This window comes from Eretmochelys imbricata, chromosome 6, assembly GCF_965152235.1.
Source record: "Eretmochelys imbricata isolate rEreImb1 chromosome 6, rEreImb1.hap1, whole genome shotgun sequence".
NCBI classification, from domain to species: domain Eukaryota; kingdom Metazoa; phylum Chordata; order Testudines; family Cheloniidae; genus Eretmochelys; species Eretmochelys imbricata.
This window is the reverse complement of record NC_135577.1, coordinates 89,600,499-89,628,031: the sequence shown is the minus strand read 5'-3', so window position 1 is coordinate 89,628,031 and position 27,533 is coordinate 89,600,499. Positions and strand designations below refer to the sequence as shown.

The 27,533-nt window shown below is 45.3% G+C and overlaps 2 protein-coding genes across 9 annotated transcripts in view; one reads left to right on the top strand and one right to left on the bottom strand.

Annotated features, from left to right (window-relative positions):
* The window catches only part of LIN52 (lin-52 DREAM MuvB core complex component), a 60,234-nt gene extending 50,475 nt beyond the window's left edge, over window positions 1-9,759 (bottom strand). For 7 of the 8 annotated variants that reach the window (XR_013346398.1, XR_013346399.1, XM_077819117.1 and 4 more), the window contains exons 1-5: window positions 9,627-9,759; window positions 9,094-9,168; window positions 8,059-8,096; window positions 6,732-6,798; window positions 3,101-3,184 (exon numbers count right to left, since the gene is read on the bottom strand). Coding sequence is in view for 5 of the 8 variants with exons in the window: in XM_077819117.1 (XP_077675243.1) it covers window positions 3,101-3,184; window positions 6,732-6,798; window positions 8,059-8,096; window positions 9,094-9,168; window positions 9,627-9,645 (283 nt within the window). In the remaining 3 variants the exon portion in view is untranslated. Of the gene's footprint in view, window positions 1-2,930; window positions 2,984-3,100; window positions 3,185-6,731; window positions 6,799-8,058; window positions 8,097-9,093; window positions 9,169-9,626 lie in introns of all 8 variants that reach the window. The other variant, XR_013346400.1, reaches the window with a different exon arrangement.
* A 192-nt stretch (window positions 9,760-9,951) lies between these two features.
* On the top strand, window positions 9,952-27,379 carry ALDH6A1 (aldehyde dehydrogenase 6 family member A1). Its single transcript, XM_077819116.1, has 12 exons — window positions 9,952-10,052; window positions 11,042-11,098; window positions 16,259-16,333; window positions 17,897-18,058; window positions 18,677-18,755; window positions 19,317-19,619; window positions 21,093-21,214; window positions 21,477-21,666; window positions 23,300-23,481; window positions 24,924-25,103; window positions 25,346-25,444; window positions 25,746-27,379. The coding sequence occupies exons 1-12, from the start codon at window positions 9,999-10,001 to the stop codon at window positions 25,848-25,850; spliced, it is 1,608 nt and encodes a 535-aa protein (XP_077675242.1). The 5' UTR covers window positions 9,952-9,998; the 3' UTR covers window positions 25,851-27,379.
* The last annotated feature ends 154 nt before the right edge of the window (window positions 27,380-27,533 follow it).

Sequence of the window (27,533 nt, the reverse complement as noted above, 5' to 3'; positions counted from 1 at the left end):
CTCTGCTAATAGACGGGCAGTAACTACTTCCCAACTGGCATGACAAACCTCAGTGGCATTGCAACCTGGCTCATGGGTTCTTGCTCCTACTCCTGAGCTCTGCCACAGGGGAGCAGAGCAGAGGCAAAGACTGAATGGCAGAGAAAACACATTAAGATGTTTTTATTGTTGATGTTTTCATTTTATTAATCCCCTAGTCTTCTGCATACTAAAAAAAAGGTTTGTGAAAGATTATGTTTAAACTGTTTCCCTCCACCCCCATTTAAAGGCTGCGCTGTAAGGGGCTTTTATAAACACTCTGTTTTTTAAACAGTTAATTGTATGTGAACATGCTGTATTATAATAAAAAAAATCTGACTAATGCAATTGTAAACTATGCCTACACGGTGTAGCACTCTGTCCCCCCCTTGTGGCGAGTAGGCCGAATAGGGATTGAGGACTCTGTTGCAGCCTTGGCTAAGATATATGGGTCTTTGAACAAAGGTAGTGGAAGCTGATAAATTAAGCTCCAGATTGTCCAGGTTTGATCCACACTACCTACAACCCACATGGGGCATTGGCCTAACAATATGTAGCTCCTAAAAAACATACAGCCCACTAAAGGTTTTCAGTGGCCCATCTCTGAGCTAGAGGCAGAAAAAGCTCCATGGTACTCAGTCATTCAGACACACAGAACACTTTCTCCCCAGATAAACAGCTTTTGCAAGTATTTCAAATTCATGGGGTGGCTGTATTTAACAAACTTTAATCACCACCATTTGTTCAATCCAGTTTAAGGATTTAATGGAAAATAATTCAAGGAGAGCATTGTGCCCTTTGTTAAAAGCTTCACTTTAAGTTAACACACGCGCGGCACACCATAGTTTGAGCCCTGGCTTTATACCTAAAACTCTGGTGATTTAAAAAAAAAACAAAAAAAACAAAAAAAACACCCACAATGCAGAAAATTCACATTTCAGTCATGTTGGAAACTGTTAGTCTAGAAACTTTGATGTTATCCGTATTGTGCGCAGTTTGCAAGCTTCAAACCACCATTCACGGTGAAACAATTTTCAATTATGCCTCAAATCATTTTTCAATAAATTGCAAGTCTGTAGCACAAATAATACCTAACATCAATGCTGGTAAAGGAGAAGGCCCTGGTCGTACATCCAGAAGACATACCCGTGAAGTGAATTGTGCTGCCACCCCTTGCTCCCAAAAATTGTCCAATGAAGTTAAACTACAGCTGTGATCACATGGGGATACAGTTGATCCCAATAGGAGATTCTAGTTGAATGTTTGTGGTTCTTAATCTGGAAGTTCTTACATATGTAAAAAATCATGATTTTTTGAAGACAGGAACATTTCTCTCACCTTCCCCAGTTCTTTCAGCCAATGGAATTTGCCCAAGTGTTAAAAAAAAAAAAATCACGCATGGGAAGAGAGTACTTATGAGTATGAATATGATGTAACTGGAATATACTTTATGCAAAAGGTCTCTTGTAAGGTATCATAGCAAAGGTTATAACCTACTGAATATATTCCTCCTATTTGTATGCATGTATCATTCTTGTATCTGAAGCTAGAAATATGAAGTATAACTCTGCATAATTACAATAGGACCTCAAAGTGTGGGCCATTAATGGTGGTTTAGAATCTTGATGGCTCCCACTGACTAGGACAATTGGCTGTAAATGGCTCTGTTTACTTACAAACCTTTCTGTGTACATGTGGGCCAGCCAAGGAAGTATGGAGGCTGGCCCACAAAGGGGTCTCACAGGACATGTGATCATGTCACCGGATACTGAAATCCATCTTAAATCTGGTACTTTTCCATTTAGAAGGAGGGGTGGGGACCCAAAGGAAAAAGATTCCCACCTTGTGCCAAAGCTATAAAAGGTGGTGGAACAGAACAAAGGGAGCTGCCAGTCATGAGAAAGTCCCTGCTTTACACCTAAGACGTTTGCTGGAACTAACAAGTACTGTACTGGGGGAAAGTATTGGGCCCACACTAGGAAGGAGTCTAGTCTGTGAAAGAAGCTTATTGGAACATCTATGAGGGTGAGATTTTACCTGTAAACAGTTTCTTAATGTATTAGGCTTAGACTTGCGTGTTTTTGCTTTATTTTGCTTGGTGATTTACTTTGTTCTGTCAATTATTACATAAAACCACTTAAATCCTACTTTTTATACTTAATAAAATCACTTTTGTTTATTAATGAACCCAGACTAAGTGATTAATACCTGGGGGAGCAATCAGCTGTGCATCTCTCTCTATCAGTGTTATAGAGGGCAGACGATTTATGAGTTTACTCTGTATAAGCTTTATACAGAGTAAAACAGATTTATTTGGGGTTTGGATCCCATTGGGAACTCTGTGTCTTGGTGCTGGAGATAGGTGACCTGGTGAGCAGTTTTTGGGTAAAGTCTGCAGCTTTGGGGGGCATGGACCAGACCTGGTTCTGTGTTGCAGCAGGCTAGTGTGTCTGGCTCAACAAGGCAGGGTTCTGGAGTCCAAAGCTGGCAGGGAAAACAGGCTCTGAGGTAAACTCAGCACATCAGGTGGCAGTCCCAAGGGGGTCTCTGTGACTGAACCCGTCACAATCATAACATTTTGTTCAGAGTTACAAACATTTCAGTTACGAACAACCTCCATTCCCGAGGTTTTTGTAACTCGGAGGTTCTACTGTATCTCCTCTATGACTGGTTGCACCTGCAGGTGTAAAGTATAAGGGCGGACAAGCAGTCTCCCTTCTCGTTATTTTGCAGCAGAGGCAGCTGTGGAAGAGTGTGCAGGCACACAACACGGTAATACATTTACCACAGGAATAAGCTTTAATGCAACATCAGGATGGAAGCTGAAATCCACAAAGGCTGAGAAATTTTAAACTTGAGGTTCCTGCAACATTAACTCACATGTGCCTATAACAGACAAGTAGTCCTCTTACCAGAGAAGGGTTTCTTAATGCACTGCTGCTGCTTTTCCATACGTTTGCAACTCCTAAAAATATATACACTTTTCTAGGTATAGAGAACTGCAGATCTGGATAGAGCAAGTTAAATGCTTGAAATGAGGAAATTCACAATGAAGCCATTAGTGAACGTGTATAGTACTTACATTCATCCAGCCCTAGCTGATAAGCCAGGTTCTGCAGGCCTCGAACCTTCTCCATTAGGTTTGCTGTGGTAAGGCTCCCCAGCTCTAAAAAAACAGAATAAATGTGATTTTTAACATTGTCTGTTGCCCTCTAGTGGCAACTAAGCCATATTAGCTATTTAGCAAAGAGCATTCAGGTCATATTGTTGATATGCTGTCTCCAAGGGGAAGAGAAAGCACATGTTCAGTAGTCCTCCTCACATCTGGGTAACAGTGAAATAGTGCAGACCCATAGATTCCTTATTTGGAATTCCCAGCGTGGGTGGCTAAATCTGAATGGATTACTAAACTATAGACAGAGGGAAGAGATTTACTCCTGTAACCAACCCTTCTTTTAGTGCACACTTCTTCCCTACCATTTACTTTAAAGTGCACTTTGTATACTCTAAATTTGACTATCCCATGCACTGAGGCAACACTTCCGCTGAGGTGGTGTTTCTATAACCTGATGTGTCTCACTGTCAAAATTCTCATATTTCTTGGATTTTTCCCCTCATTTTATCCCACTACTCCTTGTTACACTACACTTTAAGTTCTCCAAGGAGGATGTAAACACCAGGAAAATATTTGTAGACATTCTGCTCTCTTCTCATCTTAGACACACACCTCAACTGTACCACCACTTATTAATTATGAATACTTTCACTCTTTGGTCAAATTAATTTCACTGAGTCCCTGACTATTCTGTTGCTCTTTTCTGAGCTCCCTACAGCGTTAATACCTCTCTGGCATACGGAGCTGAACACAGTATCTCAGATGTGACTGAACCAGAGCCATACAGGGAAGAATTATTCACCTTTTTGCTTTGCTATTGTTTTGCCATCATGTAGTTTATTTTGGGAGTAAACAAGTTTGAAGCTCAAGAAGGAAAACAACACAAATTAACAAAAACGTTTAACTCAACAACCCACGTTTTCAGTAGGAATCAAAGGCCTGTAGATTTTGTACTTTTGGAGACAGTAGTAAAATCATAGCTGTTCCATAGCACAGCCAGCATTGTACTTAAAGGTGAGATTAGATCTGTTACATATTGATACAATTATTTTCTGCAAATCATCTTCTTTTAGATCAAATTAATTGAGCTCTCACAAGTCAGTCTGTTAGTTTACGGATTAAAAATTACCCCTCTGACATCTCCAGTTCCTTCAGAAAAACAAAACAAAAACGAAACATTAGGTCAGAGGTTTGAAAAAATAAAACAAATTAGTGACTGACTTGTACATTGTAAACTTTAAGATACAGGCTGTATTTTAAATTTATTAGCGTGAAAACTTTCAATTAACTTATTCATAACCATTATTTGCTTTGTGATATCCATCATATAACAGTCATCAAATGATTGTTCCAGAATTTAGGATTTCATTTAAGAGAGATTTCTAGTACTATGGTTGTGAAGACAACATTGAAAACATGACTCAAGGCTAATATATTTGGTGGGTGCGTCTTCACTAGGAAAAAGGTATGGATAGTTCTCTGAAAACATCCACTCAATGTACAGCAGCAGTCAAAAAAGCTAACAATATTAGGAACCATTAGGAGAGGGATAGATAATAAGACAGAAAATATAATGCCTCTATATAAATCCACAGTACCCCCACACCTTGAATACGACCTGCAGTTCTGGTTGCCCCATCTCAAAAAAGATACATTAGAATTGGAAAAGATAGAGAGAAGGACAACAAAAAATGATTACAAATATGGAACAGCTTTTATTTGAGGAGAGATTAAAAAGACTGGGACTTTTCAGCTTAGAAGAGAGATGACTAAAGTGGGATATGATAGAGGTCTATAAAATCATGAATGGTGTGGAGAAAGTAAATAAGGAAGTGCTATTTCCTTGTTCACATACCACAAGAACCAGAAGTCACCACGTGAAATTAATAGGCAGCAGGTTTAAAACAAACAAAAAGAGGTACTTCTTCACACAATGCACAGTCAACATGTAGACTCTTTGCCAGGGGATATACTGAAGGCCCAAACTATAACGGGATTCAAAAAAGAATTATGTAAGTTCATGTAGAATACGTCCATCAGTGGTTATTAGCCAAGATGGTCAGGGATGCAATGCCATAGTCTGGGTGTCCCTAGCCTCTGACTGCCAGAAGCTGGGAGTGGAGGACAGGGGATGGATCACTTGAAAATTGCGTGTTCTGTTTATTCTCTCTGAAGCACCTGGCAGAGGCAACTGCCAGAAGACAGGATACTGGACTAGATGGACTATTGGTCTGACCCAGCATGGCCATTCTGATATGCTGAAGGCACATTAACAACTCCTTTTTTCCCTAGTGAAGATACACCCTCCTGCCGATTGTCTGAAACAGTAGTTCTGACAGGTGTGAACAGTCATTGAGGGCATTTAACTTTGAAATTTAAGTTGATCATTTGAATGGTCACATCATTTTAGCAGAATCAGAATGCAGCATTCTCTCTGGAGAGGCTGGCAGATGGTGACTAGGAAGATACCTAGCTCATTCTGCACTCAGCTACTCTTGCCCTCAAATGTAAAAGAAACCCCAAAGAGCTAAGAAAGTTCTGCCAGCCTTGTACTAAAGAGCCAACACGCAGGAGCAAGAATCCTACATAGTAGGTACCTTTATAAAACTCACATTTTGAGTAGAAGTAGCAACACCTACAAGGACAAATTGTGTTAGAAGTATCCAAGGAACTATGATCAAACAGTTTGTGACTGCTCTTTAGCCTAATTCTGTTAGAAGCTGTGCAACAGAACCCAAGTTGAGCACAGCTGAATTGAGCCATTTTCAAAAACAGTTCCTTTTGCACTGTAGTTTGTGTTGGAGTACGGTCAAATGTTTCTTCAGCCTGAAGAAGAGATCTCCAAGGTCTAAAATTGGAAACAGTGCAGTAGAGCTGTGTTCAAAGAGCTATTTCTACAGTAGATGCGCTCACAGGGAGCTCTGCTGAACACTTCAGAAGCCGATGATGTTTTCTAGATCTGTCCATCCACAAATGGCTCCCAAATAAAGAAACTCAGCCACTGTGTCTGAGAAAAATTCATTTGAGCTGAAGCCCTTCAACAGCCCCACTTTCATTAGCCTATTAGCATTAGTAGGATTTCTAGCCGGGAGGGGGGTGGTTGGGGAGAAACACAGTTGAACTTCTCCAGAAATCAAGATTTCTTGTCACTCTGTGAATAACCGGCACAGAAAGAGATATTGGCTTGTGCTTTTTATTTTTTTTTTTTTTTTAAAGTGGGGTAAGAATGTATTTTGTCCTGTGGGTGTTTTACATTAAAAATTAATCTCATCATCACAATAGTTCATAGCCTTCCAGTTATACAATCACAGATAACAAGAAAATAAAACCTGACAAGAGAAACAAATTATTCTCACTTTAATTAAAACATCTGGGAAGAAAACTCTGGAGGATTTAACAATTAAGAGCTGAGAGGGCTATCAACATAGATTTAGGTCAAAGACAACCAGAAAAGAAAAAAAAAGGTGACATTCCTTGATATTGCTAAGAAAAAACAGAAATTTCTAACACCCCTTTTAAACTGCATAAGCAGCACAATAGGCACTACCTTAGGTTCTTTCCCTTTGAGGTCTCAAGTTTCCACTTAGCTCATACTTACCCTTTAACATATCAATATCATCATTTTCTAGTTCAGCCATCCATTTGGGAGGGGAATTGGTGATAGGCTGTCAGAAGACAAAGAAAATGCATGCTCAATCAAGTATTTTTGTGCATTGCTGTAAGATGTGTACAGCTACCATCTCCAGCATCTGAAGCAATAATGACACCCAGACAATAATATTAAGTGGACTAAGGATTAAACTCCAGCCACTCTGTAAAGAGCTATCCTCGTCAGATGCTGTGTTTCTGTATCTGAGTCCTGTTTTTCCAGTATTTTTTTCCACTGCTGCTGAAGCAATGTCCCCTTGTCTCCCAAAGGGCAATACAGACTGTAATACTTCTGATAATCACCAAGTGCAGGTCTAAAGCTTTCACTTCCAAGTTTCATATACAGTATGAGGCAGAAGATACATTTATTGTAAATTCTAAAACTCCCAGAGAGGAAAAAAGTTACCCTAGCAAGAAAATACAGATTGTGACAAGTAACATGTGCACACAGGAGAGGGTTATCTAGGACAGTGGTTTTCAACCTTTTTTTCTGCCGAGCCAGTTGAAGAAAATTGTTGATGCCCACGATCCAACGGAGCTGGGGATGAGGGGTTTGGGGTGCAGGAAGGGGCTCCGGGTTGGGGAGAGGGGCGCTTAGGGCTGGGGAGTGGGGCACAGGCTTACCTCGGGCAGCTCCCGGTCAGCGACACAGCAGGGGTGCGAAGGCAGGCTTGCTGCCTGTCCTGGCACCGTGGACCACACTGCGCCCAGGAAGCTGCCAGCAGCAGATCCAGCTCCTAGGCGGAGGCGCACAAGCAGCTCCGTGCAGCTCTCATCTGCAGGCACAGTCCCCCGCATTGGCCAGGAATTGGCCAATAGGAGTTCAGAGACAGTGCTTGGGGCAGGGGCAGCATGCGGAGCCCTGTGCACTCTCCCCTCCCCCGCCACCTAGGAGCCGAACCTGCTGCTGGCCACTTATAGGTTGTAGCGCAGTGTCAGAACAGGTAGGGACTAGCCTGTCTTAGCTGGGCAGCACTGCCAACGGGACTTCTAACAGCCCGGTCAGCAGTGCTGACCAGAGTCGCCGGGACCCTGTGCTTTACATTCCATGACCCAGTACAGGGCTGTGACCCACAGTTTGAAAACCACTGATCTTGGAGAGGTCTTAATAGAAACACAGTGACATTAGCAAACTAGATTTAAGAAACCTCATGAACAAAGTCTGTATAGGGTACTGCATGAGGAAAACAGGAATTTCCAAAAGATAGCAAGGTTGGGGAAAGTGTGTGTGCGGGGGTGGAAATGTAAACAGGTCTCAATTAGAGGAGATCACTTACACTTTTGAAGGAAGCAGCAAATTCAGCAACACCTGGTACTGGATAGGAGAAAGAAAGATAATTATTCATGACCCAAATGTCATTGCTTTCCTGTTTCCAAAAAAGCCACAACTAATCATCATCTAAGAATACATCTACCCTGCAGCTGTGGAAGCATAATTACCACCTTGGGTAGGCATAAACACTTGCACTAGCATGCTAAAAATTAGTGTGGCCACAGAGGTCACAGGCAACTTGCCTGAATACAATCCTGTCTGAGGTCCTAAGCAGATGGTGTGACAGCTAGCCTGAGTTGCCATGGCCATGCTGATATATGTTTGTACACTACATGGAACAGAGATACTGCACATGTGCCAATCAAACTAGGAATTACACTTCCCAGCTGCAGTGTAGTTAGGTAAAATCCCCAGGCACAGCCTGCCATAAGAAATGCCATCTCACTACATTAAATGTGAGATGTTAGTCACTTTAATTCATGCAAAAAACTGCAGCAAGTACAACAGTAGTTACAAAAATTCAGAATACTCCTCCGGAGAAAATAAGATTTTTCCCTGCTGATTTGCCATGGGAGTGTCAAGAGCAAGCAGATGGAGTTTATTGACCAGTAGTTTACACAGAGATCCTGAGAAGTGTTCCTATCAGCCCTCACTAGGTAGATATCAGCCACCTCACCAGGGAATGCAGATCATTGTAGTTTAAATTCATTGGTGAAGAGAACAAAACCTGAGAAGTATCCCCATTAGAAAGCTACCAGGAAGACATCCTGGATCTACTGGGGCTCAAGCTGGATACTGTCTCCATTAAACCGGCATTATATTTACATGGCCAGACGATGCCTAGTGAGTGCCACTCCCTGCACAACCAGACCATAACTCCGTGACGCACACAGGCCGCCCCCCAGGTGGCGGACTGCAGTACGCTGACAGTCCAGGGGCCTTTCCTCTTCTCACTGGGACACTAGAGGCTTTCTCCTGCTCCCACTTGAGGGATCCACCCACATCACCAAGCCCTGGGGGAGAATCAGGCACGTCTTACGCTGCTCCGGCCACAAGTCTGGGGATGCTCGATCCAGCTTCTCAAAGCTCAGCAGGGAGGCTTCCAGGTCGGTCCCTGGAAGGAGACAGTCAGTCAGACACGGCGCACACCGCTCCCGCCTCGTAGCCGGGAAAGTCACACGTAGCCTCGGCGACGCCCCGGCCCTACTGCCCCCGGGCCATGGCGTGAGGGTGCCCTGGCAAGGCTCGACCGTGGCGCCCCGCGCAGGACGCCACGGGCACCTAGCCGGAAACTGCCCCGAGGGCAGGGCTGCCAGTTCCCGTGTCAGGCTCCATTGCCCGGGGCTGCCCCGCGGCGAGATGGGGGCGCCCGGCAGGGCAGGTCCCCGGGACACCCACGGTTCCGAACCGCCGGCGAGGAGAGGCTGCAGCGAGAGATAAAGCTCAAGATGCGGCTCAGGAACCGGGCGGGCTGAGCCGGTGCCCGGGAGACGCCGCGGTGAGCTCTGCGCGTAGGGCTGGCGGGATGCGTTAGGCGAAACCGGCTCCGGCCCCGATGCTTCAAGTTCTTACCTTCCGTGGGAGCCGCCATCTTGCCCAAGTCACGTGACGGGCAACTGCCGCCCGCGGGAACCCCTACACGTGACTCCCTCTAAAGCCGCCCAGACACGCGTCGCCAGCTTTCCTCTCCCTAGGAGGCGTGTCTTGACCCGAATTTCCACCCAGGGCATTTCGGTTCTTGTAACCAATCCTCGCCCCGGGACGGTGGGCCGTTCCTGTGGGGGCGGGGCCAAACGAGTCGGATCCCTATTGGCCCGGACGAGCGGTACCGTGCCGTGTGAAGGCGAGGGCGTTGTCTAAGCGGCCAATGGCAGTGCGGGGGCGGGCCCTGCTCTGTGGGGGGCTAGCGGTCTCCCGGGTGTTCAGGGTCTCCCAGGGGGTAGGATGGCGGCGCTGGCAGGTCGCGGGGCCCGGGCTGGGCAGCGGCTCCTATGCAGGGTGAGGCCGGGCAGCCCCTTTCCCGTGCCTAGGTGGGGAGGTCCTGTCGTGGCTCCGACGGGCGGGCCCGGGGCTGAGTTCTACGGCTGGGGGCTGGTCTCCGGCCTCGCCTGTGCCGGACAGTCCCCCGGGCTAGGGGGCCGTGTGGCCGCCGCACGCGTGTTCCCGACGGGCTCTCGGGGTCAGCCTGGCTGCCGGCGCAGCTCGACTGAGTGAGAATCCCGGGGTCGCCGCTCCTGCTGGAGGACGAGCAAGCCTTGCACCCGCCCCGCGCGGCAGGGGAGCCTGGGCTGGGATTAAAAAAAACCAGGAGCACTTGTTAGAGCCTAAGCTGTAGCCCACGAAAGCCTTGGCTCTAGTAAATGTGATAGTCTCTAAGGTGCCACAAGTGCTCCTGGTTTTTTGTGTTTTTTTTTTTTTTTTTTTTGCGGATACAGACTGACACGGCTGCTACTCTGCACTGGGTCGGCCTCACGGCTTTTGTGCCGCTGTGGACAGGGACTGACGGAAGCGGCTCTGATTGTTCCGCGTCCTGCTGCCCCAAGGCGAGCGGCGGGACGGTACCTAGGAAGCTGCGCCGTTGAAACGGTTTAGAACTGCACGAGTATGAATGAGGGCGATTGTGCAACACTTTCAAATACGTCGACCTAGCAGGGCTAACTTGAACCACTGAACAGTTTGTGCTTAATCAGGTTTCTTGCCATTGATTCCATTAGCACTTGTTCAGTGCTCTAGCCTACATACAGAGAATGATGGAGACCCCTTCCATGGCATATTAACTTACAACTATTGGTGACTGTCCCCTGCATTGCTTTGCTCCATTAGGATACAGTTGACTAATGGACCTTGGGGCTCAGATACTAGAATCCCTCCACTGCCACAAGCCAGGCAGGGACTGGATGAGTCTAACCTCTGCAGAGACCCCAGGATTTGCCTCCTGTGTGTTTTAACAGCATTGGTCTCTGTGTCTCTGCCTTTCTTTCATATAGATCCCTGCAAAAGTGAATTCCACCTGGTATTCTTCATCCTTCTTCTCTTCTTCAGTGGTGAGTTCATTTTTCTTCTTGATGACAAGCTTTACCAAAGGGAAAGAATTGGGGGCTCAAGGGGTCCTGGATTCAGGGAAGGGTAGGAGGAGATGCAGATGGCAGCTATTTTGTTAACCCTCCACACATTTGCATGGCAGGAGCTGCACCCCGGTACTTTCACTTGCATAATCCAGGGTGCCTGTCTAATCTAGTGTTATGAAACAAAGGCAAGTTTTTGTGGTTGCATTGCCACGAGGGTGGATTTACACTGGAAGAAAATTTATTTGCTGAATTGACTTTAGATAGATCAGCCTAGCTCGCAGGGCATGAAATAGTTTCAAGTCAGAACTCTAGATAAGGCTGGCTAACGCTCTGAGAAGTCTATAATGGCTACTGGGGCAGGTGGATTGTTGGGCTCTTTTCCTCATGCAATGAAATACTTTCTTCACATCTTTCCTTAAAGGTCACTTCCAGGGCTTAAATTCTCAGAGACTTTCCGAGAGCCCCCTCCTTTCCCCCCCTCCCCCCAGCATTTGGGGCTCTGGGCTTCAGTTGTGGGGCAGGGAGAGGTCTCCGGGGCTTCAGCCCCACAGGGAGGGGGTGCCAAGGCTCCCACAGGTTTGAAAATATTTACCAGAGCTCTGTTCTGGGCAGCTCCAGCTGAATTTAAGTTCTGGTCACTTCTATCACTTCTCCTCTATTTGACTTCTAGCTGTTTTCCCCTAACACATTTATGCTTTGGGGTTCTTAATGAAGGGAGGGAGGAGAGTCCTAAGGAGCCTTTCTAGTCAGAGAGAGAGAGAGAGAGAGAGAGAGCTGCCTTCTTATTAAACTAACTTAGATATTTATTACACACAGGAAAACTACATTAAAAGAACATTATTAAGATTGTAAAATCAAGCAATCAAAAGTTAGCAAATGCCAGGAGTGACACATCCAGGGTAAAATCCAGACTAATGAGTAGTTGTCCCCCTGCCCTCTAACCTTGGGTGCTTTTTCAGTGCTGTTGCCACCATTCCTGGTCTGCTCTCATACAGCCTCCAGCACATAAGTCACTCCAAGCAGGGCCATCCCTACCCATACGCAAAGTACGCAGCTGCATAGGGCACCAGGAAATTTGGGGCACCAAATTTCCTGGTGCCCTGCGCAGCTGTGTGCTGCCCTTGCCCCTACTCCACCCCAGCCCTGCTTCTTCCCACCCCTTCTCTGCCCCAGCCCTGCCCCCACTCCACCCCTTCCCCAAAACCCCTGCTCTGCTCTGCGCCAGCCCCACCCCCACTTCCCTGAGGACTACAGCAGGGCTGGGCCTGCACTCACCAGCAGCGGGAAGTGCAGCAACCCGGCCCCAGCTGAGCTGCCAGTGAGTGCTGTGGGGTGGTGTGCCCCAGGCTGCGTAGGGGCCCAGAATAGCTAGGGACGGCTCTGACTCCAAGCTATATTGTGAGAGGGCTGCCTGCCAGACTGACACCAGCTTTAATGCAGAGTGACCCCAACACACTCCCATTCCCAGATTTCCCCCCCAGAAATGTATGTCTTGTACTGCCCAGCCCTTTCCTGGACAATACGAGCTTATATAGAGTTTGTCATTTAACTAATAAAAATGATATGCACGCTTGCTGTCCCAAATGGAGTTTCCCAAATACTTCAATTCAAATACATTAGATTAGATAAAGTGATAAAACAAGAGAGAGATTTTAAGCACACACAAGTATGAGGCATAAAAGTCAGAACTGTTTAGAAGAAAAATAAAAGTAAAAGGCAACTAACGCCTAATTTTGCCAACTAGGGTAGCAGTTCTCCATGGCTGGCGTTAGACTTGTTGGGGCGTGGGGCCAAAGCCCAATCCAGATGGCTTCAGCCCTGGGTGGTGGGGCTCAGGTTACAGGCCCCCCATCTGGAGCTGAAGCCCTCGGGCTTTGGCTTCCCTGCTCGGGGCATCAGGGCTCAGGCAGGTTGAGACTTCGGTCCCCCCTCCCGGGGTCGTGTAGTAATTTTTGTTGTCAGAAGGGGGTTGCGGTGCATGGAAGTTTGAAAACCCCTGAATTAGTGTAAATTCAAGGCAAAGTCTTGCCGCATGATTCAGCAGTTCTGTTGGCTGAACTTTCAGTCAGGATCCCTCTCCCAGTCCAGTGTTGTTTCCTTTGTTCTTTAGGTATCGTGAATGCCATAAACAGAAAGAAAGGGAGGAATGATTGTCTGTCCCTCCTTTTAATAGCTTCCCTCACCCCCGCCAAGAAGCATTTCCTGCTGAGATCTAGGAGACAGAAAGTCTACATGGATGGGAACCCCATGCTGTTTCTTTGCTAAAATGTAGATTTTTCACCTATGTCCCTTTTCCTGCTAGTGAATAACCACTTAATGGGTAATGGCCCATTTCACCTTGTTTACCCTGGCTGAGGCATCAGTTTGCCCTTTGTCTCTGAGGAACTAGTTTGGCCACTCCTCAGACTTGGAATGTGTTTTAGTGACACCAGACAGTGAAATCTTATAACTTTACATACAGTATTGCCGCACATTTTACCAGGAAAATAATGATCATCAAACTATGAGTTTTCAAATGATATCTCACAAGGCATGCTTGTACAAAGATTATTATAATAGTATGCAAGGGGTGAAAAATAAGATGGCTCATGCAACCTTAATTCGTCCCACTTGTGCATATTGATTCTGATGGTCTTTAATTACATGAGTATATATATTTTTTCCACAGGTCCCCGCCTCATTCAGTGCATAAAAGAATGATGCTCACTTAATGAGCTGCTATTCAATATTTTGTTTTCTTGTCATTATTCATTGTTGCTCCAGGTTTATTTACTGCACATTATTCAAACCCTGCTCTGAAGATAGAATTATTACTTTCCTCAAAATGGGCTTTTCTGTGGTGCTCTCACCAGAGTATCTCAATGTTGCACAAACATTAATGAGTCTATCTTCACAACACCCCTGTGAAGTGAGGTGGTGGTGGTGGTAGTATTATCATCCCCATTTTATAGATGAAGAAACTAAGGCAAAGAGAGACTAAAAGCTGATTTTTTCAGAGTAGTTAGCATTATATAGAACATTATATGTTCAAAGCATAACTCCCCTTGACGTCATTTTCAGCTCAGTGCTTGGCACTTCTGCAGATCAGATGCTAAGGTCTTAAGTCAGGCACCCAGAATATGAGGAACGTACAACTAGTGACTACATGTAAGAAGTTTGGTTTAAATGACTCACAGAAGAACTCTGTGGCAGAGACAGGGATGGGCAGCATTCAGCCGTCTTAACCATGAGACAGTCCTACTCTTCCTGCAGTCCCCTGCCTCATTCAGTATAAATTTTCCAACTTCTGCAACAAATAAGGCAGGGGCCCTAGAGACAAGAGTCCCCTTTAATACCCAAACCTGATTCATCACCAGAATAGGTCCATCCTGTCCACTGAACAAGGTAAGGGTCCTGTGGGGTAAAAAAATGATGGTGATGTACCTGAAGGCTCTACCATAATGAAGACACACAAAGGGCTGAATTAAAGTTGCACAGGCAGCCTTAATTCTGGCATTTCCCAACTTTTGATTTCTTGACTTTGTAACTTAAATAATCTTCTTTTAATGTAGTTTTTTGTGTTTAATTTCCTAGCTCTTAAAAAAGCAAATTAGGGAAAAAAAAAACAAAACAGAAATTCCATCATGTGGCATCATATTGACACCCTCATGGGTCATTAGCTGGGTTGGAACCTTTAGATCCACTACACAGACCTCAGTCACTTCACTTAATGGAGTAACTGATGGCAATAGTAAGTTGTCATCTCTAGTGGCCCAGCACTAGAGGGGGATGAGAGACACACTTTGCTAATGAGTTTCACAGATATTTGCTGACCACTGAGGAACGGTGAGACTCAAAAGGCTTGGGTTCCATTGCAGGCTCTTTTATCTTTTTACAGGGCAAACATTAGTAATCAAAAATAATAATATAAAGTGAGCACTGTGCACTTTGTATTCTATGTTGTAATTGAAATCAGTATATTTGAAAATGTAGAATAACATCCAAAAATACGTTAAATGAATTTAAATTTGTATTTTATTATTGTTTAACAGTGCAATTAAAACTACGATTAATTGCGACAATTTTTTTAATCTGGTTAGTTTGTTTTGCATTAATTGCATGTATTAACTGTGATTAATTGACAGCCCTAGTTATTGCAGAGAAAATCCAGATATACCCCTGCACTGGAGGGAACACGCTTTGTGGGGATGTCACATGTGCAGCCTGGTCACTCATAAGAGCAGTGAGGGGATGGAGCATGTTCAATGAGGAGGGAATCTTTGGAGATTCTAGCTGTTACAACTGAAGTCCCTACTGAGCATGTGCAAATTGGGATTTTTTTCCCCCCCCAAAATGGGGTGGATTTGCATGGGGACAGCAAAAGACATGTATAAAATCATGACTGCTGTGGAGAAAGTAAATAAGAAAGTGTTATTTACTCATAACACAAGAACTAGGAGTCACCAAATGAAATTAATAGGCAGCAGGTTTATAACAAACAAAAGGAAGTATTTTTTCACACAACGCACAGTCAACCTGTGGAACTCCTTGCCAGAGGATGTTGTGAAGGCTAAGTCTATAACAGGGTTCAAAAAAGAGCTTGATAAGTTCATGGAGGATAGGTCCATCAATGGCTATTGTCCAGGATGGACAGGGATGGTGTCCCTAGCCTCTGTTTTGCCAGAAGCTGGGAATGGGCGACAGGGGATGGATCGCTTGGTGATTATTTTTCCTGTTTGTTCCCTCTGGGGCACCTGGCATTGGCCACTGTTGGAAGACAGGATACTGGGCTAGGTGGACCTTTGGTCTGACCCAGTGTGGCCATTCTTATGTCCGTAACACAAAGGTGATCTCCCTGCCAAATTTCAAGTCTTTGCTCCAAAGTTTTCAGGTGCTAGAGTTTTTTAAAGAAAAATTTGCCAGTATTTGAAATTTTCCCAAAAAATTCACCCTTGAGAAAGACGCCTAGTATAGAAGATTCCAGCTTAAACTGTTGAAGTCTGCCAAAGTTATAAGCAACTGAACACAGGGTCTTTTAAATGGGAAATGTCAGGCAACATTAAAAATAGGTGGTGCTAGTAGCCCCTTCTGTAAGGTGTCTCGGCACAAAAGGGAGGCAGAAACACTACCCACTAACTTGTGCTTTGTCTTCTGCAGCCAGCCACCAAACTCTTCATTGATGGGAAGTTTGTTGAATCCAAAACTACCGAATGGATCAATATCCATAACCCAGTAAGTGAAATGACCTCTGCTGCTGTGTGGGCCCTCGCTGTGGTCAGGAAGGGGTTGCTCCTCACTGAAGTCACTTGGGGAGATGCAGGGAGTGTGACTTCCTTGCAACTGCCTTCTTAGGGGTCAACTGCCTTCTCAAGGTTAATGCCAGACCCAGTAGAAATGATGAATGCTGCCTTCTCTCCCCTATATAGTAGATCTCCGAGAGGAGACTTAGGCCTCTGTTTCCGCTCTTTGAACACTGGAGGAGCTCTGTGACTAGTACATCAAGTTAGTAAATGGTTTCTGTCATAGAATCATAGAAGTGTAGGACTGGACTTATGTGATTTGATGTAAGCCTGAATGTAAACTCCTGGCAGAGACTGGTGTAGGAGGGGAGGAGAGAATCCTGGCTGGAATCTGAGGTTCTTTTCCCCTCTTTTGATGGAGCTGCCCTCTTTAAGCTGTGAAATTCCAGTGAATTTGGCATAAAGTACCACGTTGGATGCAACTGCTTTATGAGTCTGGTCTCAGAACTCATAGATTTTGTTAAATTAATTTCTGTCTGTCTGTCTCTGGGGAACAGATGCAATTGACATTGCATGGAGGGGGATCCTGCCTGACTCTTGCAGCAGGTGTCTAGACTGTGGGTTCTTGGACTTTTCTGTGTGGAGCCCCATTTTGACATTTATAGTTATTATTTTTACATATTGTTCTTGATAGTGATCAGAACAATGAGACTCATTCAGCAAAGTTGGCTCAGCCAGCTAAACTCATTGTATCTAGTGAGGAGATTCACCCTTTGCAAGGCTACTCGCTTTCTTGTTTTATTTCTCCTCTTGCTCTGAACAGTTACTTATCTTTATTTTGCAGATGTTTCTCTGAATGATGTAACTGATGATCTCGGCTATGTCAAGGCAGATTTTAAAAAAATCTAAATTAAAAGAATGTTAAGGTTGCTAAAACAAGCTCTCAAAAGATAGGAAATGCTAGAAATATGGTTTTCCATATTAATTATGATATAGTACTTAACTTCATAATCACTTACTGATTTTTTCCAAAGGACCTGTGCCTCCTTTAGGGCACAAGAGGAACAGCAGACGAGGCATAGAAAAAGCCTGTTATATAGAAAGAGACTGCTGTCCATAGGATCCCGTCTTATGCACAGCAAATGTGTGGTGAAGAGGCTGAGAGATACAGGAAGCAAAAAGAATCTTGTAGTTAAAGCACTGACTGTTACTGAACCCAGAGAAAATGGGTTTCATCCCTGACTCTGCTACAGTCACTGTTAGGCAAGTCCCTTAAACCAAAAGGTTCAGAGGTGGTCACTAACTGTTAGTTTTCTGGGTGCCCAACTTGAGACACCTACAGCTTGTTTTTCAGAGGTGCTGAGCACTCAACTCTAGTTGAAGCTGTGCCCTCCAAGTGTGTGAGGGGAGGAGTTTTTCCCTGACATCAGGGGAATCATGTAAGTATGGTTTCATTTTAGAAGGATATCAGATCAGGGATGTGAAAGGGGCATTGAATGGCTGAGGAAGATGGCATGAAGAGGATGAGTTTTGATGTAATTGGTTGTTCCATCAGGCCACAAACGAGGTGGTTGGTCGTGTCCCAAAGGCCACACAGAGCGAGATGGAGGCAGCAGTGACTTCATGCAAAAAAGCTTTACGGAACTGGTCAGAGACATCTGTTCTGAGCCGCCAGCAAATCTTGCTGCGTTACCAGCAGCTCATCAAGGACAACCTGGTGAGACCCTTATTGCTGTCCTCAATGGTTGTCGCTGAGTGCATGCCAGTAGCCCAGGTTGGGCAGGCTTGAGTACTGTTTCCTGGGCTCATGGCGGGGCCGTGCTGCCTGGGTTTGTGAGCTGAATGGGGGTGGTATTCCTCGTGCCACAGGAGGGATGGTGTGGTGCTTTTCAGACCCATGGGGGCAAAGGGGGCAGGGTTGCCTGTGGATAGAGGTAAGGGCAGATTGTTGTTTGCATTTTATCTTACACCAAGTGCTGTTCCAAGTTGTCTTGAGGTTTAATGGAGTCCGTGAAAGCAAAAGGGAGAAATAGCTGCAAGAGTTGTTCTCTCTAGGGCTTTGCAGTCTCCTGTTCTACGTCCCCAGATTGCTTGGCTGTGATGCCATAGGATTCAGACCGGCCCTACAATTCCAGTTGTCCTAATTAAAACATTCCCTTTCTGTAGGTTGTTGGCTTCACACGTACAGTGACTTATACTAAGAAGTAGCAAATTGGGTAGTGTTGGTCCGTTCGTTGTGGTATTTGGCTATCTGTGGAACAGCCTATTCTGCCACCACCTCCCACTTGTGCTGGTTGGCCCTTTTTTTCCACACTTCTTTTTTTTTAATTTCCAGAAAGAAGTTGCCAAACTCATCACTTTGGAGCAAGGAAAGACCTTGGCTGATGCTGAGGGAGACGTATTCCGAGGCCTCCGTAAGCTGCTGGCTCCTCCCACTATAAGGGGGTTTCAGAAGCTATGGGCAGGATAAAAGTCCAATGAGCAACAGGAGCTCTAGAACACAAGAAAGTAGCCCCCTTCAGAGCCTTCACATGAGGGTAGAGGGATGGCCTTGTCTATACCTTAGAAGCTGCAGATGGAAAAGGTCCATTTTCCTTGCCCCATTTTAAAGTTGCAGCCCACTTTCTCTCCCTGCATGTTATACTGACTCCAAATGGCTTTTGATGGGTGGGTCTGTTCCGTGTGCAGAAATGGCTGAGATAAAGTCTCTGCTGGGATTGGTACCCCTGTGCTTCTTGCACTGGGAGTGTTTTGTTAACCTCACTCAGGGCTCCTGTCATGTGAACATTGAATGCACTGAGGAAAGAATCCATTTACTGTGCTTGGCGATGCAGGGAGTGTTCATGGTGCATGGGAGCTGCAGGTTTGGGGAAAGATGCAGAAAGAGAGAATTGCATTGTGGCATTGTAGAGAAGGCAGTTTTGAGGCTGAGTGGTAGGAGCTCACTCTTCGGCATATCACCCTTTCTGCTGCAGAGGTGGTTGAGCACGCCTGTAGCGTGACATCTCTCATGCTGGGAGAGACCCTGCCCTCCATCACTAAGGACATGGACACTTACACCTTTCGCCTGCCTCTGGGAGTGTGTGCAGGGATTGCACCATTCAATTTCCCAGCCATGATTCCTCTCTGGATGTTCCCCATGGCCATGGTTTGTGGAAACACCTTCTTGATGAAGCCATCAGAGCGTGTGCCAGGAGCACTTATGTTCCTTGCTAAGCTATTACAAGACACTGGTGCCCCTGATGGGACTCTGAACATCATCCATGGGCAACATGAAGGTAAACTCAGACTAGTCTGCTGATATGGCTACAGAGTGTGAGGGTGTGTTGGGGCACGTGTGCTTTGAGGGGAGGCATAGAGATGTTGGGGTTTCCACTGTTATGGACCAGCATGGTGTTTGGGGAAGGTGGGACAAGGGGGATCCAGGGAAGTGCAAGGCTGGTGCAGGACGATAGAGAAACCTTTAAAGAGAGAGGGTGGACAACATTTAAATCTGGATGTACATTTCGATTCCTAGGATGGTCTTTTCAAAGTGTCCAAGTGACTTAGGAACACAAGTACCATTGACTTAGTGTATTTGTACTCCTAAGTCACTTAGGCACATCTGAAAATACCACCCTCGGCGCCTAAATATGGATTTAGGAGCCTAACTTTAAGCACCCAGTTTGACAGATTTTGGCTGGTTAAAAAGTAAGAAGGGTTCTGGCAGTTGTTGCGAATTACACCTGGTGGGACACGCACACCAGTGCTGCGAATTACACCTGGTGGGACACGCACAGTTCAAATCTAGGCTGAGGCACAGAAACAAAGTCCACAACTGCAGAGTTCCCAAAAGACACAAAGTTTATTACGCTCGAGCGTGGTGCCCCCCTGCTAGCCAGGAGGGGACCCTGAATACAGATTATACAAAGGTTATATACTTTTTAGCAAAGCATGTTGCCCTCGTGCATCGGAAACCTTAGCCAATAAACAAACCCTTGTCTTATCTACCACCTATCCCTGCTTGGTGCATTCCTCGTGCTATACCAGTGTGTTAATTACACAGCATGGTCCTAAAGCCATGCATCAGTAACTTTTATTATCAGGATGGGAGGCCTCACATCAAGGCCAAGAGACAGGGAGTTAGAGACTAACAAAAACCAGATACTGGGAGTCAAGGCAGGCTGGAGACAAGGAGGAGGATTTTCACAGGGATTCAGTATCTAAGGATCACTCCTCTTGGTGTATGATGTGCTGGCATTTAAACAATGGTGGGCCCCAAACCAAAATGGAGTCACATGTGCTAACTTTTCCTTAACACAGTTCTGGAGCTGGAAGAACATCAAGATATAAAGGATAAGGAGTTCTGTGAACTCCAGTGTGAGGAAGGGACTGGAGTGGGAGAAGGTGGCTGGGATTCAAGTGCCAGAAGGGCAGAGGCCAAGGTGGGTGGAGGAGCTGGGATGTGAGTGCTGTGGGAACAGAGTGATGAGGATTGGGGAGCCAGGTAGGTGAACAGGGATAGGGGTTCAAGTACTGGAGAGTGAGCAGAGGGAGAGGGAATGGGCAGCCGTGGAATCCCTGGAATGGTGGTACACAGAGGGGCAGGAATGTGGGTGCTTGGGCTGTGGGTAGTAGAGGGCTGGACATTGTGGGGATAGGGGTAGAAGGCCGGAAGGGGCCATTTGATCAAAACGGTCCCTTCCGGTCTTGAACACTCTGGAGAGGAGTGTTAGAGTCCCAGCATATAATGAGCTATTTCCTTTTTGAAGCTGTGAATTTTATTTGTGACCATCCGGATATCAAGGCAATCAGCTTCGTGGGCTCCAATCAGGCTGGAGAGTACATCTATGAAAGAGGATCCCGGAACGGCAAGAGAGTCCAATCCAACATGGTAATGCACCTCAATGTAGCAGAGATTTCAGCCTACAGGCTGCTATTCCCTTGTATACATACTTAAGACCTTTTCCATTCAGCGTCTGGGACTGACTTGAATTTAGGCAGTTGGATGTGCTGAGAGAGATTAAGCTTCCCTTTCTACCAGGATGATAGCAGCTCAGTATCAGCTATAATATGAAGTTGTCACTGCGGAGCTGGAAGAAGGTGGGCCAGATGTATTTAGCAGTTTGAGATTGTATACATGTCTTGTATTTTAGGGAGCCAAGAACCATGGTGTGGTGATGCCTGATGCCAATAAGGAGAACACCTTGAATCAGCTTGTTGGAGCTGCTTTTGGAGCAGCTGGCCAACGCTGCATGGCCCTGTCTACAGCCGTATTAGTGGGAGAGGCAAAGAAATGGCTTCCAGAACTGGTGGAGAGAGCCAAGAACCTGCGAGTTAATGCAGGTACAGATCTGTTTGGTAGCTTCAGATTAAGCACCTGGCTTGTGTGTGTTTGTGTATCTGGTACATTGCAGTGCGTGACTGTGAGGTCTTGGCTACATGGGTTTGGTGCATGGAGGTGGGGCCTGGAAGACTGCCTGCTTGGAGGCTCTGTGGGTGTGTGACAGAGGTCTGGATTCAGCACCACATGGTTGGGGTGCTGGGGGGATCTGTTGTGAAGGAGGGCTTGACTGTGTTACTAGAACTCTAGTTTTACTTTCACAACATCAGGCAGTTTATAACTGTAGGTTTGGGGTTTTGTGTAAAAGGACTCAGCCCTGCCTTTAACGTAGCAACCCCGCTTATTACATTAACAGACTTTTATTCTAGGAACGTTCCCCTTTCTTTCAATTTGCATTTAGTAAAGCCCTTCAGGTGGAAGCATCTCTCTTTCTGGGGGGACAAGTCAATCTGTTGTTGGATTTTGTAGTTGATGTAAACAACAAAAAAACAAACAAAGGTAGTTGGTGTAAAGATCTTCGCCATTCACATACATCTTTATTGAAAAATAATTGAAAATCTTGATACATAGATTACTTTGCATTTCTTGGATGTTCATTTTCCAGCTCCATTTATAGGCCTTGTACAATGTATTTCTAACTGTGTGTGAATTAGGTTTTTCCATCATATTTTATTTTTAACTTTATCACACTATAGAGCTCTCTATTGAGTTATATTATGCCTGTAAAATACCTTAACATAAGTACTCCCCCTCTTTCCTGCCAGCATAGATGCCTTCCCTCCACCCCATCTCCTATTTTTGAAGAGATACTTTTAAGACGACCATCCTATTAATGAGACATCATTAACAGAAGCATTACAGTTATATTGAAATGAGTCTCTTGCTATTTAGGACTAGCTTAACTAAAACTAAGACTTGCATCTTCTCCATTCTAGTTCTTAAATATGTTTGTGGCCCTCCGGCATACACTGAGTCTCCATTTGAGCAGCCAGTTAAAGGCATATGTGCATTAAAGATTGATTTTTAAAAAAAACCCATCAAATTATCTCAAATACATGGAGTACAGGGGAGTTTAAAAAGTCAAAAGACAGACTAAAAACAAAAAGGCTTCATGATATGTTTTAAATCTCATGGTTTCTGAGGCCAATTTCATGCTATTTCAGGATCCAACTCATGGTTTTTAATCTCTTGAGATTGGCAGTACTGCAGACTAACCAAACTCAGTTCCTCTTTGACTCCATTTTATGCTTGTTTTTAGCAGCTGTCATATGTAGCATATACAGGACAAGATGACCTTTTGTTACCTTTTCCCTTCTATGGTTCAAGAAGGCTTTTGCAAAATTTTCAAGAGCTTCAAAATTACAGAACTCAGCACAGCAACTGTCAGCTCTGTGTGTTTTGGGCGTGGGGACTTCTCTCTCTCTGTTTTGGAAGCCTGGGGCTTTTCTGTTGGTTTGGGGCTCCCCTATGGGTTTGGAGTTCAGGGCCTCTTGGTTCTGTGTGTTTGAGTTTTGTGTTCCTCGGCTACTTAATTTTAGAATTCTTGTATCTTTGCTGGGAAGGTAGTTGTTGATTGTTCTCTTTGAAGATGAAACCATCACAATTCAAACCTTCCCCTGCTTCTGTACTTCAAAGGAGACCAACCAGGAGCAGATCTGGGGCCCTTGATCACCCCCCAGGCTAAGGAGCGAGTCTGCCACCTGATTGAGTGTGGAGTGAAGGAAGGAGCTGCCCTCCTTCTGGATGGACGAGACATCAAAGTGAAGGGTTATGAGAGAGGCAACTTTGTTGGACCAACCATCCTTGCTAAAGTCCAGGTGAGCTAGTCAATGAGCTGGTCACTGGATGCAGAGGAATAAAGTATATCATAGGTTCAGTGGAAAGGGTGGCACTTGTGGTCTTCCCAACGCAATGACCCAGTGGGCTTATTAGCCTTGATAGGCTAGATGGCAGACTGCTGGTTCAGTGTGTGCATTTAAGCACTTATGGATGTTGCATGTGTTAATTGGGCAGGGTAGAATGGTTAAGGTTCTAACCTCAGTATATCCTGAAATCTGGATGGGAGAGTGATAAGTGGTCTGTGACTGGACTGAGAGATGTATGCAGATGAAGCTGGGAAACTGGGAGGTAGGAAGGTAGAAGAGTGTGAATGGGGTGATGCAGACAATTAATTGCCAAACCTCCAGCTCCTACATAAGAAATTGGTGGTTTGGAATGACAGTGGGAGAGTTGTAGACAATGTGAGAGTGCAAGGGAGAGGGATGGCGGGTAGGGTGCAATGGGGTTGACTAGCAGGCAAGATGTGTGTCAAGTTGTAGTGATCTGGTCACCCAGGCTGGGAGGATGGAAAGCCAGGAGTTACAGAAACAGAAGCAAACCAGTCCTAATTGAATCTAGACCCCTTGATCAGCCCTCAGTCCAAAGAGTAGATTTGTCACTTGACTGAGAGCAGGCAATGGATGTGATAGTTGGGCGTGACAGATGGCAGGGCATGGCATTGGGGTTGGTAGCCACTAGGACTTGAGGGACAGTGGGGCATGCAAATTCAACAAGGACAAATGCAAAATACTTCACTTAGGAAGGAACAATCAGTTGCACACATGCAAAATGGAAAATGACTGCCCTAGGAAGAAGTACTGCAGAAAGGGATTAGGGCGGGTCATAGTGGATCACAAGTTAAATGAGTGAACAGTTTTAAAAAAATTTGACCATAATTCTGGGATGTATTAGCAGGAATAGTAGTAAGACATGAAAAGTAATTCTTCCACGCTACTCTGCGCTGATTAGGTCTCAACTGGAGTATTGTGTTCAGTTCTAGTTGCCACATTTCAGGAAAGATGTGGATAAATTGGAGAAAGTCTAGAGAAGAACAACAAAAATTATTAAAGGTCTAGAAAACACGACCTATGAGGGAAAATTGAAAAAAATTGGTTTTGTTTAGTTTGGAGAAGTGAAGCCTGAGAGAGTGGACATAAGTTTTCAAGTACATAAAAGGTTGTTTCAAGGGGGAGGGATGGCCTAGGTAATACTTAGTCCTGCCATGAGTGCAGGGGACTGAACTAAATGACCTCTTGAGGTCCCTTCCAGTCCTACAATTCTGTGATTCTATGCAGGGTGATGTCCAGTGAATTGAAGGATGGTGAGTGATGATGGGAATGCTCTGAGGGTTTGATTTGTGTGGGGGGTGGTCTCTGCTTTGGGGGTGTCTGTGGCATTTCCCTAACATAAGTTTTGTTTTCTGCTGTTTCTGCCTTGGCAGCCAAGCATGACCTGCTATAAGGAGGAAATCTTTGGGCCAGTTCTCGTGGTTCTGGAAGCAGACACTCTTGATGAAGCAATTGAGATAGTGAACAGGAATCCCTATGGAAATGGAACTGCAATCTTCACCACCAATGGTGCCACCGCTAGGAAATACTCCCACTTGGTGGACGTGGGGCAGGTTTGTATCCATAGGATAATGTATAGAGTAGAATTATTCCCATCAGTGCTTGCCATGTAAATGAGACACCCATCTAGCCCTGGCTTCTGATTTCTGTCTTAAGGTGTAACATACTATTATCTCATATTTAAGGAAACTGGATCTAGTATCTTTCCAGGGAAGAGAAATATGAGGCTGTTCTGTTGTTGCTACAGTCTGGTACTTGTTTCTTCTATTAATGTGATGTCTTTACTCTGATTTAGGTGGGTGTAAATGTTCCAATACCAGTGCCTCTGCCCATGTTCTCCTTCACTGGCTCTCGTGCTTCTTTCAGAGGAGACACCAATTTCTATGGCAAACAGGTAACTCATCAAACTAGGAAACATATTGTGTTTTTGCTGCTCTGTGAACCTAGTGCAGGAAGCCAGGTGGAGGTGAGGGAAGAGACCACCAGGTTGCATTAACAAGGTGGAGACTTGTGAATGGAGGGAGAATTGAGCAACGTGCTTTATTGCTGGGGCCGAGACCTCAGGATGGTGGGAAGGGCCGAGAAGCTATTGGCAGCTCCCGTGGTGGAAATCTTTGTACTCTGAGGGTATAGCGGGAAGCCTGCAGGAGTCCCAAGGCCAAATGTACAACCCTTGTTTCTCTCACTTCCTTCAGGGGGTGCAGTTCTATACACAGCTGAGGACCATCATCTCTCAGTGGAAAGAGGAAGATGCCACAGTTACCAAGCCTGCTGTAGTTATGCCAACCATGGGAAACTAACTAGCTTTTACAGGGGTACCATCCATGGTGCCCTTCACCTTCTGTGCTGCAGACTTCTTCCAGCTGTGTCCTGACTGCTTCTATTCCCTATTTCCCTGGGAATAGAAAGCTCAGTTCTCCTTAAGACCTCTATTTCCAAACAAATCAGGGAGGCTCCTCATGTAACGCACAATCTAAGTTTTCTGATGCTCTCAGCAATTTTCAGCTAATTGAGCTCAGTTTCTCCCCAGAGGAAAAACTCTCCTTTAGTGACAGGTCAGATGACAAGCCTGGGCACAAGTTCTCTTTCTCCCCCCTCCCCCCAACGAACCCTTCAAACTGAACTTGCACAGGCTCCATTTTCCACTATATCTGTCTTTAGTCCCACTGACTCGGTGCTGCAGCTTTCTCCACTTCCCTCTCTGGTTCAAGATTCTGATTCCACCTCACTCTGAGGAACTCTCCCTGTTGCAGAGAAGTGGCTTTTCCATTACGGGCAGGTAGTAAGTTTGAGTGTGTCTCTGAAGTTCTGGAGAGTTTAACCCCATACCCACTGAACAGTTTTGACGGGTCTGACACTTGGGAACTGGCTGCTTTAAGAGTTTTACAGGGAGGTCTACTGGGATGCTTGACTGAGGATCAAGGAGATTCCTGAGTGTAGAGTGAATCCTACCCTACCTTGCTCTGGTTGGAAACTTTGATCCCCATCATGTATGTATCCTGACAACTCCTGTTAGTTCTCAGCTCTGACTGTTAACTGAAACCACTTGCAGGGTGATGCTTATTATGATAGCAACTGTGTGCCTACGTTCCCTGTGACCATGGAAGCAGAAGCACATGTGTTATGTCCACTCCTGGCTGGTGGTGTTCAAGCCCTCTGAGACAGGATGGAATTGGCAGGAAGAAGGCATTACCTTCCTCAGAAAGCAACCAATCTCAGTCTTTTGGTTTCTCTTCCTGATTGTCATATGTCTATGCTGCTATTGCCCACTGCTTGATTCACTGTCACACCTGCACGTGTGCGTGTGTGCATCTTTTAGTGACTGCAGGCCCTAATGCTAGTGACAGGTAAGGAGGTTCTGTTAGCCTATGTAATAAAGGTCTTTGCAACTGGAGGTCTGGGGTTCTATCCTCTGAGTAGGTGGGGAGGATTGGGTTTGAGTTGGTGACTCATGCAGCCATGGAGTAGTTAAGGAAGGGTCCTGGGATGGGGTAAGATTAAGGGGACTTTATGTTGGCTTCACTTGGAATCTGCTATAAGTGGCAGGGACTTGCAGAAAGTTGCTTCGTGCACCTGAGGAAAATCATGCTATTAAACGGATTCTAATCATGATTCATTGGTCTAATTGAACAAACTGAATGTGAACACTATGTATCCTGCCTTCTGGTAAAGATGCCTTTTGTAACTGACAGCTGCCAGACTTCAATACAACTGCTGTGGTGCCATTAATATTTGTGTATTTTCTCTCAGGTTCTGTTATATCCTAGAGGGAAATGCTCATATTTCTGCAATTTGATTATGAATAAAAATTGCTAATGCATTTCTTCAATTAATGACCTTTTGGGGGGTTTTGTTTGTTTGTTTTTTTTAATAAGACCTTGTCTGGATATAATGTTGATTTGCCTCTTGGGGTCAGCTGCACCATTGATCCTGTTACTAAATCTGCTTGGATCCAAGTCACCACCTCCTTCTACAAAGAGCTC